This window comes from Mya arenaria, chromosome 9 (assembly GCF_026914265.1).
Source record: "Mya arenaria isolate MELC-2E11 chromosome 9, ASM2691426v1".
Taxonomy (NCBI): Eukaryota; Metazoa; Mollusca; class Bivalvia; order Myida; family Myidae; genus Mya; species Mya arenaria.
The window spans coordinates 28487828-28506294 of NC_069130.1; the positions used below are offsets into that span (position 1 = coordinate 28487828).

The window sequence follows — 18467 nt, forward strand, 5'->3', positions numbered from 1 at the left end:
AACGTAAATATGAAAACCTGCCATCTGGTCGTTTATCAGCAGTCTAAAATCACTGGTTTCCAAACACTTACGCAAAAAAATGGCTGATTTCAAGACAAAAGAATAAAAAGTTGTTAAACGGTCAATCTGTGAGAGTGTAGCTGTTATGACCATATTAATAATGGAACAGAATAACACATGAAACATAACTTTTATTCACAAGCAAATGGCAAAACAAGAAACATATATGTTGCGACGAATACTAAACGGTAACAGTACACGCAATAAAAAGCATTTGTAAAAAAAAACCAATCAATTCATACAATAGACCGCATTATATCATATAAAGTAAAAAAAAAAAAAAACTTTATTTTTTTTTATATCTACTGAATTTGGGTTCAAATATCATCTAGTGCTACTTTGAAAAATTCATATGAATATGATTTTTAGAAACAAAATCCACAAGAATGTGTATTTCATATACTGCAAAGTTCTAAGAAACTATTTTAAAGAATGCTGCTTACAAAAAACAAGTCTGTATATTTTATATAATGCTACTTAAAAATGAACAAGTCTGTGTGTTTATCTAATGCTTCTTCGAGAATTAACAAGTCTGTGTATTTCATATAATGCTACTTAGAAAATAACAAGTCTGTGTATTTAATATAATGCTACTTAGAAAATAACTAGTTTGTGTATTTCATATAATGCTACTTAGAAAATAACAAGTCTGTGTATTTTATAGAATGCTTCTTAGCAAAAAGTCCGTGCATTTTATATAATGCTTTTTAGAAAATAACAAGTCTGTGTATTTTATAGAATGCTTCTTAGAAAAAAGTCTGTGTATTTCATATAATGATTATTAGAAAAAAACAAGTCTGTGTATTTTATATAATGATTATTAGAAAAAAACAAGTCTGTGTATTTCATATAATGATTATTAGAAAAAAACAAGTCTGTGTATTTCATATAATGATTATTAGAAAAAAACAAGTCTGTGTATTTTATATAATGATTCTTAGAAATAAGTCCGTGCATTTTATATAATGCTTTTTAGAAAAACAAACAAGTCTGTATTATTTATATAATGCTTCTTAGAAATAAAATCCTCTGTGTTGTTTTCCAACTAAACGTTTAAAGCAGTAAAAATACATATTTTTATTAGAATAATAAATTTCAATAGTAACAATATAATTCATTTACGCCAATGTGAACACAGTGAAACATGCAAAAAGAAGTAAAAATAATCAAACGCCTGGAAAATATACATGTATATACATGTAAGCATCACTGAAATGTGTATCAGGATATAAAATTCTAACTATCGCATTATTGAAATGATCATGAAGTTGTGCATACGTATTTTTTTATCAAATTTACAACAATGTACCATTAACAAATTTCAGGGAGGAGAGCGCACCCCCTCCCCCCCCCCAAAAAAAAAAAATAATAAATAAATAAATAATAAAAATAACTTTTTTATTACGATATAGGAGAAAAGTAATGAAATACGCCCAAAATGCACTATTTCGGACCCCTGCCAACACTTTAACAAAATAATGTTCGGTTCTGACGGAGGGGCACAAGTCAAAAGGTTACGCCCCTAAGTTGCGCCCCCTCTAACGTCAAATCCTGGATCCGCCTCTGTGTATTGACTTTTAACAGAACAGAACAAACAAAGAGTTTATTGAAACTTATACAATAGGACATTGTCTAAATACATATACGTATAAAATATTTTGCCGCGTGTTTAAATATATAATATAATTCATAATTGATATACATAAAAAGTTCTAAAGAAATAGGCTAAAGAAACATACTATCATTACCATTAATTAGTACATAAGGTATAGCTCAGAGAAGACCATATAACAGACCAAAGGATGAATTGACTCATTAAGGACAGTTAGACAGACATACACAATTTACCAGACCAAAGGATGAATTGACTCATAAAGGACAGTTAGATAGACATACACAATTTACCAGACCAAAGGATGAATTGACTCATAAAGGACAGTTAGACAGACATACACAATTTACCAGACCAAAGGATGAATTGACTCATAACGGTCAGTTAGACAGACATACACAATTTACCAGACCAAAGGATGAATTGACTCATAAAGGACAGTTAGACAGACATACACAATTTACCAGACCAAAGGATGAATTGACTCATAAAGGACAGTTAGATAGACATACACAATTTACCAGACCAAAGGATGAATTGACTCATAATGGACAGTTAGACAGACATACACAATTTACCAGACCAAAGGATGAATTGACTCATAACGGACAGTTAGACAGACATACACAATTTACCAGACCAAAGGATGAATTGACTCATAACGGACAGTTAGACAGACATACACAATTTACCAGACCAAAGGATGAATTGACTCATAAAGGACAGTTAGACAGACATACACAATTTACCAGACCAAAGGATGAATTGACTCATAACGGACAGTTAGACAGACATACACAATTTACCAGACCAAATGATGAATTGACTCATAACGGACAGTTAGACAGACATACACAATTTACCAGACCAAAGGATGAATTGACTCATAACGGACAGTTAGACAGACATACACAATTTACCAGACCAAAGGATGAATTGACTCATAACGGACAGTTAGACAGACATACACAATTTACCAGACCAAAGGATGAATTGACTCATAACGGACAGTTAGACAGACATACACAATTTACCAGACCAAATGATGAATTGACTCATAACGGACAGTTAGACAGAAAGAGACAGGGAAATGCTTTCTGTTTTATAACTACCTATAACATATCCAATATTATGAACATAATAATTTGGAGTAATAAATTCATAAAATACAATAATGAAAGCATTTTTTTTCAAAAATTGGATGGACTCTGATTTATAGTCGTAAATGACATTATTTCATATACTGGCAGAATGGACCAATTTAGCCCTAAAGCTGCATTCTCACAGATTAAACATTTTGACAACTTTTTTATTTTTTGTCTTGGAACGAGCCAATTTATGCAAATAGGCATGTAAACCAGTCATATAAGACTGCTGACAAAACATTAGATTGCAGATTTATATATTTAAGTTCAAAAATTGATGTTTTATGCATTTTTCTTAAACCGGTAGTTACGGTTTTAGCCATTAAATATTAATTTTGGAACGAAAATATGAAAATCTGCGATCTGATATTTTGTCAGCAGTCTTTTATGACTGGTTTGCAGATATTTACGCAATAATTTGCTCATTCCAAGACAAAAAGTAAAAAATGTTGTAAATACGGTAAATCTGTGAGAATGCCAAGTGGATTGCAGGAAAGGTCACAAAGGCTATTCCAGATACATGTACCTGGAAGAATACTGTGAAATCAAGTGTAACCATCAATACTAAAGTCAACACGCATACTACTTAAGTTTGAAAAACCTTATGTCAATAGTTAACGAAATCGACGTGTAAGAGACAACAAAGAATGGAAATCATCATGGAACTATATAGTTCGCCAACAACGTTAAACAGTTTAAAATAAAAAGGTTTGTAACATAACATTGTGGCGGCAAATTTAAAACTATTTACTTGGAATTTGAAAGATTGTCCTTTATGTATTTGTTTAAGTAGACCACTATGAGCACTTTTTTATTATCAATGATTTACATTAACCAATGTTTAGTCTACCTTAAGGCTTTGTTAAAAATGTGGAAAAACCAACATAAAATATAATATTGCTGTCGTAGGCTATAAAATAGACTTGAAAAAAAAGAATAGAATTGTGTCAATATGATTTTAAGTCAAATTTTCTACTGTACATATATATAATAAACCTCGTTCAAAATGTTAATGTGTTTTGATCACCTATCACTAATATAATATCAAAACACATTAACATTTTGAACGACGTTTATTATGACTTGCTTGTCATACAACATTCCTAAGAACGTTTTTCGTTTTTGAATGAAATTTTGATAGCATTAAATGCACAATGGAATAGCATATCCAGAAGCACTTGTTATTTGAAAGTAATACAAAGATATAACGTGAGGAAGCCATATCTTTGTATTACTTTCATTTATGTGCATGCTGTATGAAATCGCTGCTTTGTGAATAAATATACGGATTGTAAGTTAGGGCAATCCGAAAGGGAAAAAAACTATAAAATCTTATCCTGTAATACTAAGTTAGGGCAATCCGAAAGGGAAAAAAAACTATAAAATCTTATCCTGTAATACTAAGTTAGGGCAATCCGAAAGGGAAAAAAAACTATAAAATCTTATCCTGTAATACTAAGTTAGGGCAATCCGAAAGGGAAAAAAAACTATAAAATCTTATCCTGTAATACTAAGTTAGGGCAATCCGAAAGGGAAAAAAACTATAAAATCTTATCCTGTAATACTAACATGTTACAATAAATTTCAGTTGGGAGTAAGTAAAACTGTTAATGTGTCTTAACATCTCACTCGTGATTGAGATATACATTTGTGTATCCAACTTGAGATTCAGATACATACTTGCGAATCTCACTTGAGATTCAGATACATACTTGCGAATCTCACTTGAGATTCAGATACATACTTGCGAATCTCACTTGAGATTCAGATACATACTTGCGAATCTCACTTGAGATTCAGATACATATTTGCGTATCTCACTTGAGTTTCCGATACACACTTGCGTTTAAACTTGAGATTGAGATACACACTTGCGTTTCTCACTTGAGATTCAGACGCACACTTGCGTTTCTCACTTGAGATTCAGACGCACACTTGCGTTTCTCACTTGAGATTCAGACGCACACTTGCGTTTCTCACTTGAGATTCAGACGCACACTTGCGTTTCTCACTTGAGATTCAGACGCACACTTGCTTATAGAACTTGAGATTCAGATACATACTTGCGTATAAAACTTGAGATTGTGATACAAACTTGCGTTTCCCACTTGAGATTCAGATACATACTTGCGTATAGAACTTGTGATTGAGATACATTCTTGCGTATAGATCTTGAGATTGAGATACATACTTGCGAATAGAACTTGAGATTCAGATACATACTTGCGTATAAAACTTGAGATTGAGATACACACATGCGTATAGAACTTGAGATTGAGATACATACTTGCGTATAAAACTTGAGATTGAGATACATACTTGCGTATAAAACTTGAGATTGAGATACATACTTGCGTATAGAACTTGAGATTCAGATACATACTTGCGTATAAAACTTGAGATTCAGATACATACTTGCGTATAAAACTTGAGATTCAGATACATACTTGCGTATAAAATTTGAGATTCAAATAAATACTTGTGTATCCAACTTAAAATTCAGACACACACCGTTGTATCTCACTTGAGATTCAGACACACACCGTTGTATCTCACTTGAGATTCAGACACACACCGTTGTATCTCACTTGAGATTCAGACACACACCGTTGTATCTCACTTGAGATTCAGACACACACCGTTGTATCTCACTTGAGATTCAGACACAAACCATTGTATCTCACTTGAAATTCAGATACACATTTGTTCATCATCTTTGTCGACATACAGAGAAATAGCTTCGTTGTTAGAGTTTAAAGTACACACATTAACCTGTTCATATACATTAAAAAGAAGAAATTATGTCGATGGAACAGTTAATATTTTATATAGTACACGGATAGTATGATAAACTCAGTACATTTAAAAACGCAAACCTTTACATTCAAACATTAGTTGCTAATGTTGTATAAAGTAAATTCCGTTTTGTCATTTGTTTTCCTCCCTTAATAATTATTATTAAATTTCCTCAAAATTTGTTAAATTATCACTCCCATCCAGACATTATTACACGGCTGACGAGACCAGATTGGGGGTTTTACGCATTTTATAAACGGATTTTCATTGCACGTTCAAGAAGTTATAAATGGTTTTAATTCTTTATTTTTTCATAAGTATTACCTTAGAAAAACCCGAAAACAGGCTTATTGTAATAGTTCTCCTTATAATGCTATTTTAAAAAGCTTTTTTGCCTTTTTTCCTTAGAACTTGTATTTATTTTTCAAACAAAAGTGTAAAACAAAGTTTTACTGTTGAAATCTAGGTATAATTCTTTTATGGTTATTATTTTTGGTAATTACTTCATGAAGAAGGCGTACACTATGGTGCAAACGTAAAACGTTTCGGTTTTAAAACGCACTGAGCCTAGTATACAGGATCGTTATATCTGCTGTTCACATACATACTGATTGAAGGTTGAGCATTCATGTTCAGTCCAATAAATATTATAAGCTTCTTTGATAATGCATCCATAATACGTTTCACTGAATGAATATCCGACAACAAAACGCTGATAAGAAAACGATTCTCCCGAATCCCATACACACGACCCGTCTTCTTTCCTGTAAGCTCCGAGCCAGGCACTATACTTTAAGGCCATAGCTTGTATATAGTTTTCTTCCTCAACACTAGTGATTGAAACCAGAAGGGCGTTGTCCTGCGCGCATGCGATCTTTGCACCAGACCAAGTGACCCAAGAAGTGAACACCCTGTAGCACGACGTTCGGAACCTGGTCCAACTCGCCATGCACTATAAAAAGCGAGAATATATAAATAAAAAATAGTGTATGAATTATCGCGGAAAGTACTTAATTGTTATAAGTATAGCTTAAAGTTCATGTATAGAGCATTACGGAATATAGGGAGCGACAGCGACAGCAGAGATACGTTCGTTTATTTTGTAATTCATAAACTATAACCGACATAAACTTCATCGTTGATACTCAAGGAAGTAGACCATCAAGTATGACGTCACGTTCAAATAAAGTCATGTAGGCTAATTAACGAAAAAGAGTACATGCAACGCTGATTGGCTGGACAGTTATCGATGAACTATACTATGTTTGTTATTTTAACTTTATTTTTGTGTTAACTCGTTAACTTTTGTTTTCGCCACTCGTGAAAATATGTTTTTTCTATAAGAGCGAGTGAAATAAAATACGATTTTACACTGAAATTAACCAATATCCTGTAATGCACATGGGGCTCTTAAGTACGAACTGATTATGGATTTCGGCAACTTTAACAGGGATTATAGTCTCAATGAATATGATAAGTGTTTGCTATGCATCTATAGAACAATAATAATTGCTTCAACCACTTTTATCCTGGGCGTTTAATATATGCATGACCCGGGTCTTTCTTGCGAAACTACATTGCGCCTACAGAACGGTCGGTCGACCGGTTCATGCAAAATTAACGTAAATTTTATCGTACAGATATCAAATGCGAATGTAAAAATATTAAATTTGAAATCATTTAGGAGGTTGGTGTGATAGCGTAGTTGGTTGAGTTTGTTGTTGCTTCACGCACTGTCACAGTAGCAGTGCGGGTTCGATCCTAGTTAGTGCCAATTAAACTGTAATGTATGTTCGCTATGGTGTGATACATGTCCGTGTGAAGGCATTTCGCTAGATATGTTTAAATCTACAAAGTAAGGAAATTTGAGCAATAATTCTGTTTTCTTTCTGTTATAGTTTTTTTGCACTAAAATAAACACAAAATAGGTTGTGTATGGACTCAAATTCAGACACTATGCAATGATTCTATGCTTGATAGTTTGCGAAATGGTAAAAGAGAAAACAATTTAGGTTGAAGGGTTTTTCCTAATTTTAAAACATGGCCTTATTTTGATGGAATTGTCAATAAAATATATTTTGCAATCTGACTTTTGACTTTCCGGTTTTCCCTTTCCGAATTATTTCTAATATAAGTTATTGTTTGAAGCTTAAAGCTGCACTCTCACAGATATACCATTTTTACAACTTTTTTAATTTTTCTATCTTGGAAACAGCAACTTTTTGCATAAATTTCTGCAAACCAATGATAAAAGATTGCTGACAACAAATCAGATCGTAGATTTTCATATCACCGTTCGAAAATTAATGCTTTATGGCTTAAACCGTTACTAACGGTTTAAGAAAAATGCATAAAACTTCATTTTTTGAACTTAAATATAAAAATCTGCGATCAAATCGTGTGTCAGCAGTCTTTTATAACTGGTTTCCATGGATTTTCGCAAAAAATGGCTCGTTCCGAGACAAAAAATAAAAAAAAGTGTCGAAACATTCAATCTGTGAGAGTGCAGCTTATGCACTCTTATGTTTTATCTAATAGTCGTGTACTAAGAGATTCACAAACCCAAATTTTAAATGTTTTTATCATTTTAATTATTTTTGTTTTATATCTGCTGTCATTTTGAACGCTGGTAAATCTAGCACAGGGGTGGTATTCAATATGTTATTTAGGTCAATCTTAATACAGAATGAAGAAATGACCGCATTCACTGTCTAGGTTGGTTATTTATACCACCCAATCCATTAGCTACACCAATCTTAAATAAAATTAAGACCAGTACTGAATACCACCCCAGGTAAATTGATCACTTTATGGTCACCTTTACAACAATAATTTTGTTCGAAATGATATATCATGGTTATTATGAATGAAAGTGCACCAGTACTTACATATCCAAGTTCCACAGTATACGTTTCACTCTGCGTGAATTCTTTTCCGTCGTCACAAATTATAGTTAGATCATGAGATCGCCTGACGTCATAGTTCAGATTGGCAGGTGGGGTTCCCTTGAACCAAATCTGAAATTCTGTAGAAAAAAGAGGGTAAAATTGTGATAATAACGAAATGTATAAACATTTCTAATAAAGTGTACATTTAATTCGCTTGAAACAACTTATATTTATAATGATAATGTAAATACGCGTAATAAATAGAGGATAATTGTTTGTTTCAGAGTAAGATCGGAATATATTTCACCGAGTGAACACCAGAAGCTATATTTATTTTTTGTGGTCACGATGTGAACTATTTTGCGATTTTACATTGAAACAAACCATTTTTATTCTTATCATATGCCTAAATAGGAAATAAAATGACATTTAGTTGTAGTGTTGCTTTTTTCAAGAAAGGGCGCCAAATTGTATGTGATCGTAAATTTTGTCCCAGCCCTGTACTCATTAACATTGAATTTTGACATGAGAACACGCTAAAATTCCAAAACAGTGAAAAATATCAATTTGATATTTTTACTGTTCGAAACAGTAAAATATCTGCTTTGTTTCAATGATACAGCTCTACCACCAGAAAGGATAAAACATATTCCATCCCAGCTCATGCACATTATCAGTTGCCGAGTTCACTCTAAGGGTAAATATTACTTAAAATAATTGCACATAGACATTTGTGAGAGGTTTACTATTTATAATATATAAACTAATAGTTATTGTAACCTGGTGGCGTGCCCGCTCTAACTTCAAAACTCGTCGCTTCTGCTGTTCCCGAGACCACCTGACAGTTAATGTCATCCTCGGGGTCAAACACGCTGAATGTCGCGAGCTGTAACGCGTTGCGTCCCGTGGCTTGCAGTGTCTGGTATGGTGCTGTCGGGAATCCTGATAACACCGGGTCCTAAATGTTGGTAAATAAATTTATCATTATGCTTTTCATCTGAAGCGATGGTTTAAGATAAGAAATTACCAATTTGTAATGTCCCACAATATTAAACTGATCCTGACCTTAATGCACCAGCCAATTGTAACCACGCCCCCAAGGTCCGGGTGTATACCGGTGATAGCCGGGGAAATGGACCGTGTGTTTACCTTCCAGGTGGCCCCGCAGTTCCGGGTGAATGCGGTGGTTTTGTCCTGCGCCAAAAACCTCGGGAATCGGCCTTACCTAGGGTCCTTGGGGTGCGGGGGCATTTGGCGGGGATTTTACCAGCAGTTTGCACCCGCAGGGCTGGGATTTTACTCGGGCTTGGCTTGACCGAAAGTCAAAGTCCCCGCTATTTCCCGGACCTGGGGGGTGGGGGCATTATGTCTGAGTGAAATGCCGAAAACTGTTCATTATGCCAGAGAAAGAACAGTCCGTGACAATAACTGCCGAGGCTGTTTTTTTCTCTGACAAAATTGGACAATTTGTGGCGTTTCACATACTAAAGCCATGTAAATCATGCGGCTATATATATCAGTGTGTGTATACCACGTGATGAATTGCGTCATAAATGCTACGTCGGAAGGCAATATTTTGCTTCGAATGAAGACTTGAAACAAAGATAACTTCACTATTTCTTCACCATTTTATATGAAACATAGCGCAGTCTACGCCTCTTAAGGAGCCCCTCCTTCGTTTATTTACCAGAGTTTGATCGAGAGTTTAGTTTCTTCAAACACTTCGAAAAACCTTTTCACAATACGGCCTTCTGACGGAGCTGACTGTCAAAACATTATTTTTGAAACAGGTTTGTTGATGTTTTTGAGTAAACTAATCACCTAACCAAACTTCGGTAATAAAACGAAGTCGCGGATCGTTGAGTGGCATAGACTGCCCTTTGTATTATTTAATTTGGTGTAGTAAAAGAAAAGTTATCTTTGATCGAAGTCTATATTTTATTCAAAATGTTGCCTTCTGACGTAGCATATATGACGTAATTTATCACGTGGTATACACACACTGTATATATTTTGCGTTTATTTCGTTGATTTAATGGCCTTTCACTGTCAACTTATAGGTTACTGACAGAAAGAACCTGGCTAGTGGTATAGAGAATAACGAACGATTTTAACCCAAAAAGTACACAATTTGATGACGTCACACTCAGAGTGCATGCATTTAAGCGGTTTATTTGACCTACATCGGTCTGTCAAGTTTTACTTTGTGCACGGATTTAAAAGTTATTCGCTTTCGCTTTCTGCGATGATATTGCAGCGTTTTCTTAGTGTACATGGAGTTTCACACCATGCAGATGATCACGGCGAAGCCTTGCTCTGTACTGCATGGTAGTCCACCTAAATGGCCGTCAACCAGCCTTTTGACAATTTTTAGACTATGGCAGACTGGTGACGTCCACCATCCCAGCAAAAAGTAGCAAACGGGCCTTGCGCAGAGGATCCTCGCGGCCACAATTTTTAAATTATCTTTGTTATAAATTCAAATTTCTACGAAAATATCATTGCCTACTATCAAACACACATTTATTTATGTCATTATGCCAAAAAAACATGTTCAGATACCATAATGCACTTACATGCATCGATTGTATCCATTAATCTGTAAATCTAGGACAAATCTGACAGGTTGTGTACATGTATGAAACGGGGTAGAGGATTTCGAATATTTTGGTCGTTAATAGGCTCGGTTAAATAACACTATTAAAATGCAACCATTTCAATGCGCTGAACGCTAACGTGTTTGATGGGTAGATAGATAGATAGATAGATAGATTTATTCGTGCATATATATGTCATTGTAACAAACCAAATATCTCATAAAGTTATAACACAGACTGATGAACAAAGTATTAGTGATGATATCTATACTAAAGCACAACATCATTAGAATGCTTTAGATACATACGTGCGTTAACAAAGATTTAATTCAATGTGACAAATATATAACACAGGATAACCCATTAAAGTTATTCAACTTATTTCCAATGGGGTCCTTATGACAAATATAATTATTTGTCAAGATCTCAGTTGTAAGCTGTTTAAATTAGGTTTACTTATACAAAAATAACATGCATGTACTCTTGACCAGTTAAAGAATGATTAAATGTTTGATATCGAACTTTTACAGTTATAATGCAACCGACTGTTAAAACCATATGACACTTTAGCATAATATGACAAAAATCTTTGGACTGATATGCAAGATTAAATGAATAACAATTAATAAAATAGGAAATCTTCCATTTCTGCACATTTCATACCAACAATGAGATGTGATTTCACTTCTTTTTTAAAAGTATTCTTATTTTTCAATTCTTTTAACTTTATTGGAAGACTGTTCCAGTCCTGGATTGCTTGATAAAAGAAATTATTTAATATAAAACTGTCAGCCTGTGGCACTTTAAAATTTCCAGCACTATGTCTACTGTTGTAGACAAGTTGGGAGAAGTTGATGATGATGATGTTCGTGATGATGATGATGATGATGATGATGATGATGATGATGATGATGATGATGATGATGATGATGATGATTAGGTATCACCATTTTTGAACACTGTTGCGTTGCTCTGCACAATACATAGAAAAGGGAGGATAACTGTGACTGCGCACAGGGTTAACCATCATTGACGGATGGGTACAAATGTATTCGATAAAAATCAACATGTATAAAAAATGGCGGACTGCTACGCTCATTTCGTGACCCAGAGTATATTTATGTGAAAATAACGACTCTAACGACAAATCCAACCCAGTTAAGATCACTGTTAGGTACATTTGTAACAATTATATCATTATTAATCAACATCGATGCATAATATTACTATATATTGTTTCGTCCAGTGTTAAATGGTAGAGAGTTGTAGCGTTACAGGGTAGTCCAAATAATTGTACGTTGACGGATTTTTTTTTAGATTTTTGATATGGCAAATCCTTCACGTACAAATTGTTTAGTATCAAAAGTGGGTAGTTGTTCCGATCAGGATTCCGGGTTAAAGCATATAGCGTCTATAAAATAACATAAAAACAAGAAATATTACCAGATAATGTTATTTTATATTAGTTCCGTACACAAAAATTAAATATCCAACTTATAATAATGAGTTTGACGGCTTTTCTTCATTTCATTCTGTCAAAACATAACGATATATACATGAAGGGCACCTGCAAGGCTTTAGGGCACAGTTTTAAATCGCTCGGAACATTTCGACCATTGGCCGAGTTGTTACGATTATATAACGAGGTCTATCTCGAAGCTTTGTCGGAGGAGGCCGAGTTATTACGATTGTATCGAGTTGTTCCCCTTCGGATAATTGTTGTCTTTGTCAGTCAACTTTCGTTTTATAGGAAAGGTAAACAACTTGTTTTAATGCATTAAATGCTTGTTCAGTGCAAAATAACATTTCACTTACATGGTAAAATATGAATATAACTCTTTATGATCAATTTCAACCATAAAATACTTCACTTAAAACAATTTCAATATTTTTTAAACACCCCCGTTTTTTGCACATTCCCGTTTAGACGTTAGGGATTGGAAGAATCCCGTATAACACGTCTATTATTTTAGACTACGTTACAGGGATACACATGAAATGTCAAAATAATAAAAAAGTATCCCTGATCGCTCATTATTGTAGCTATACTGCATGGATGCTGAAAAAGTTCCACCAAGAATGTTTCCAGAGAACATGATGTTCTAGCCGTTATGGGGTGTGTAAGGAGATGTCTGTGCTTCGGAATTCGTATTTGTGTTTTCGGTAACCGACAGCTGATTAAACTGGCAAGCAAATGGCATTGATTGCATATTGCTTGTGTTGGTCAAGATGGAAATGTTTGAAATGTTCTTGTGGTGTTTGTCACTAATGTGGCTGTATTTGTTGACTGACTGGATATTTCTGTTACTAATGATCTGCATTATCTGGTTGGCGGAACATTGTTATCAGAAAGATTTTGTACAAGATGCTTTCTGGCACTATGATTCGTTAGCCATTTGTCTCCCGGAAGTCTTACAGCTTCATTATTACGGTAAGTATTTGTTGGCATTTAAACCATTTTGTTTACAAACTATGCGGAGGGATATCCAGGTTGCGTGTGATTAGTCTAGCCAATAGAAATGTCTGATAGGTTATCTTACACATGTGTAAGATAAAAATATTCGTAATGGGTATATTACACGGAAAACAAGGGTAAGCATGTGATAAAAAATATTTGTGTCTTTGTTTGCTATTTTTTAGATGTATATTTAGATCAGTGACGTCAGAGCCAATTGTCTTAGCGCCTAAAATCACGTGACTTACTCCATTACTGTTCGTTGATATACAAAGCTAAGCCACTCTAAAAAAAATGGAAAACCACCTCCTCCTCTTCTCCTATCCTAATGCGTAATACATTGGCTCACATCATCTTACGATATCTGCAATAATTGCTATCGAAAGAAACATTCAGGGACTGTCGTGTTTTTAAGGTCAGATTAAAAGATCATGGAAGTGGATATTGTACAAATAAATAAATACTTTGTTACCAACATGAAAACTGTGAGAGTTCCTTCATGTATTCACGAACGTTGCTATTTGAAGAGCAACAACTGTATAAATAAATAAAAAATACAATTGTTTACATGCCTTTTGTCAACAACAATTATATTACAGTGACACTCTCATTCAAATCGATTCATACACATGTATAACAAACCTCAATTTTGACTGATAAACCTTTAACGACTTTCTATTAAAATAATGCATTTATGGAAAATATTAATTACTAATAACCGTGTATTTAATAGCAGAAAGCGCATAAAATATAAATGATTGGTGAGTGCTAAAAGATTTACTGTGGTCTACTCTATAGTCTCATAAGGTAGAAATACTGTGTTTTGTGCTGATGTCTTCCAAATAAAACTCGGTATCCTTCACAAGAACCATTGTTTTCGACATTTATTCATCCTTTTTGGAATATTTAAACAATATTATTAACTGTGGTAAATATTATTGAGGAGTAAGAGTGCATCTTTAATAAATAGATACGTGACCACAAATTCCCCTGTTAATAAAGCGCCAAAAATATCGCTAATACTTTTTAATCAGTACACAAATCATATGATTTTTTGTTTTGATCAGGCCTAATAAAAAAAATACATTTGGTTCGGGTTACCCGACCCTACCTACGGAATTGACGCCGACCCTACCGTTTTTATAGTCAGTTTGAAAAAAATATATATTTTTTTTTTCAATATGTAGTTTAAAACCTTAAATGCTTGTACAGAAGATAACTTTAACACCATCCCGCTGCTAGGATAAAAAATGACATTCTTATATAAACCTAATAAAAAAACAAAAACAAAAAACCTACCTACCCTACCTATTTTTGAAAAGGATGTTACCTTAACCAAACATTTTTTTCTAGGCCTCAGTACTGTCAAATAAGTAAAACTTTATAATGCATTAAAATAAAAATACATTTTTTGGCATCCACCAATATTGTGCCCTCTTAATGAATGAATAAATTCGAAAGCTATATGCAGATCAATGTCAAAATTATTTGACACATAGGTCACATCGAACGCCATAGCACATTCTGTCATAAAAAGAGTGTATGTCCATGTATTTATTGAAAAGAACAACATGGAAAATTATAGACAAAGATCATCAATACTCATTTATTCGCACACGCATTTGCGTACTTGTGGGAAATCGGCCTTCTATATTCTATTAACATACCTGGTCTACAAAGACTTTCCATAGGTTGTCGGCCGTCCATTGCACTTCTCCCGGGACAGAGTGGGAAATCATTTCACACTCGCTAGTACCGCCGTTGTAGCGAGCGGCGTAACACACCTCGCTGGACGTGTGCTGATAGCCGGCGCATAACGTCAGGCACCGGAAGGCCGACGGCGCAGTGGTTAACATCAAAGAATTCCCCGTCAGTGGTGCACTTTTTTTGTAGCTCTTGTAGCCCTTTTTGGAAATGGTTCCCATTGCATAAGCAAGGAGCTGTAGCAACAAAAGACATATCTGGGTAATGTTCATTTTGAGAATGCCAAATGTCAATGAAGCACGCGAGAAATATTGTAAAAGTATGGAATTCAATCATTCCCGAACTTGTTCGTCGGACTGCTTGCTCGTAACTGAGAGCTTCACACTGTATCAGCCGCATACTCGCACACGAATATGTTAATACATTCGATCAACAACAATGGATTTATCCGAGCTTCTTATGAATAAAACATGCACTACTTTGTTATTCTTTCATTTGATTATTTGAATTGAATACATTAGTTTGAACTGCGCAATACCAGCAATATATAGTCCTACTAGGATTTCATCACGTGGCCGCTCAACCGCCCGGATATAAATATTCATAACTGTTAAATTCAATAGGAAGGCGGACTTTCGAAAATAGTTTCATTTTCACATGTGAAACTTGATCAAGTTGTTTATTCGAAACCATAATGCACCAGTCAAGTGTAACCACGACTCCCCCAGGTCCGGGGAATAGCGGGGACTTCGGTCCAGCCAACCCCCGGCTAAAATCCCCGCCCTGCAAAGACGAACAGATGGTAAAATCCCCGCCAAATGCCCCCGCACCCCAGGGACCCTAGGTAAGGTCCCGGCTATATTTATATCGAAGACAAAACCACCGCATTCACCCGGCACTGCGGGGCCACCTGAAAAGTAAAAACACGGCCCATTTCCCCGGCTATTGTCGGTATACCCCCGGACCTGGGGGGGGGGGGGCGTGGTTACAATTGAATGGTGCATAAATTCTTGTCAACATTAGGTTGTCGGTGCATCTATCGCATGGCAATTCTGTCGATAAGGGCAGTGATAAAAGTGGGAAATACCTTTTAAAGTGAAACTCAAACTCCCAAATAAGACTTACCAAAATTAATAATATTGTTTTTACATTTCAAAAAGGATGAATAGTATCGAAAACAATGGTTCTTATAAAGGATACCGAGTTTAATTTAAAAGAAATGAGGCCACTCCTTTTTTATTTTTTGGTTTACAAGAATTTTTGGGAAAAATGTCCACCGGGCGGTCGAAAAAAAAAAAAAAAAAAAAAAAAAAGGAAAAAAGTCACAAAACATACTCTTAAAGGGTAAAAATCAGAGAACAACATAAAAACATTGAAAATTTATATCATTTACATGACATTTTAAATTTTTAAACTGCTAGTAACGCATGGTTTAATACACTCAAAGTTTCAAAGTTCTAATTAAACACACAGTTTAAATCTTACATACTGTGCATATAAAACATCAATGAAATTGACTATAAAACATGTTTACATGTATAAACTACACTTTTTATCAAAGATACATTGAATATCACTCAGCAAGACATTTGTTAAGCTTCAAGGGTATATTAAAGCAAAAGTGAATGCAGAACACTAAACTGGACAATATTAAATTGAAAAAAAGGGAAGGCAATTTTACGCATTAAAATACAAACAAATTGCACTGTATTAAAACAATACATACTATTTTCTAAACATTGTTTCAGTTATTTCAATATTGGAAAATGCCAATAAAGTGAAATAATTACCAATTTTGTAAATAAGGAAGTAACATTTTATGAAGATATTTGAGCTTTAACTTTGTGAAAGCAATTCCTGAAAAACTAAAAACCAAACTAGACCTAGATTTGAGTTTTAATAACCTTTACCATGGTGGGTCCTAGTTGTGTGTAACTCGATCCATGCTAAGTTCGGATATTTTCGGACCGGGATATTTACCATGGGATGTTCACCAAAGCCATTTCAAATTCAAATCTTGCAGCAAATTACCACATCGGTACATAAAAATCACATAACAAAATAATAAATCTAGCATGTGACTTAACTTTATGTACCAATGATAGTAACAGAGAAATCCATAATTATGTATCGGATATTTTCATCTTCTTCCAACTCCGCCATTTTGTGTATACACGAGTTCACAGGGCATCTATACTTCATGCTTGTTTATTTTTCATTTTAAAGAGTATTCCTTGGTTATAACAACACATCTCATTTATAGTGAAATATCAAGTTCATTACAAATTGAAATGGACTTATTCAAAATAGTTTTCCGTGTTATTTTATCTAAATGTTTTGCACACAACTCATGGCATTAGTATTAAAATGTCATTGAGACATATGTTCAACTCTTTCATTGTTTTTACTCTACTATTAACCCAAACATGAATAAACATGTAATCTAGAATAAACACAAGCTTTACATTGACTCAACAACAAGTATTTACAAACCATTTTGTGATTTCAAATCCATAAACACCATCGACCGAACTTGTGAAACTAGGTCACCGGTGTCAACTTAGAAATTTTACTTTCGATTTCACCACTCACACTTAGTGCACTGTTATTTGATATTTAACCATAAAATGTTATAAAATGTTTTTCTCACACATAATTTACAGATATTTGTGTCCACTAATTCGGTGGCAGCCGCTGACAATTTTATTTTTTATCTATAAACAACAATATTTTCATGACCTAAATTGGCGGGGAATAACAACAATCACGTGACAGTTATTGTTTGTGTCGGCTGTTAAATTTGCCAATGTTTAGTGCTATTGTTATTTTAACAACTCCTGCATATTTTAATTAATTATTTCATACAAAGAATGACTGCTATCGTCAATTCCGCCATTGCCATCGGCGCTGCCATAACAGTTGACTGGCTCACATGCTATCACTATAAATTGGCAAATACGGCCACGGAACAACAAACCAGTCGAGATCTACTGCATTCGTACTCTTATCTGTGCGTTTTTCTTTCGTTTCGCACCAAAATCAATACGGTCGGGAAAATAATTTTGAAAAAATAGTGAAATTCATTTTTTTATTTTTTTTTTGTACTTTTCGGAAAATTAGACCCGCCGGTTTTGTAAACCAATTTATATAAAAGTAGTGGCCTGAGCATAAAAAAAACGATATTTCTACCTTATGAGACTATAGGAGACC

General features: G+C 34.3%; 1 protein-coding gene across 1 annotated transcript; it reads right to left on the reverse strand.

The window, feature by feature from the left end:
- Positions 1-5463: 5463 nt before the first annotated feature.
- Positions 5464-15605, reverse strand: LOC128203422 (uncharacterized). The gene is made up of 4 exons (XM_052904832.1): positions 15221-15605; positions 9282-9459; positions 8502-8638; positions 5464-6565 (listed from the first exon to the last, which is right to left on the reverse strand). The coding sequence occupies exons 1-4, from the start codon at positions 15527-15529 to the stop codon at positions 6197-6199; spliced, it is 993 nt and encodes a 330-aa protein (XP_052760792.1). The 5' UTR covers positions 15530-15605; the 3' UTR covers positions 5464-6196.
- Positions 15606-18467: the final 2862 nt, after the last annotated feature.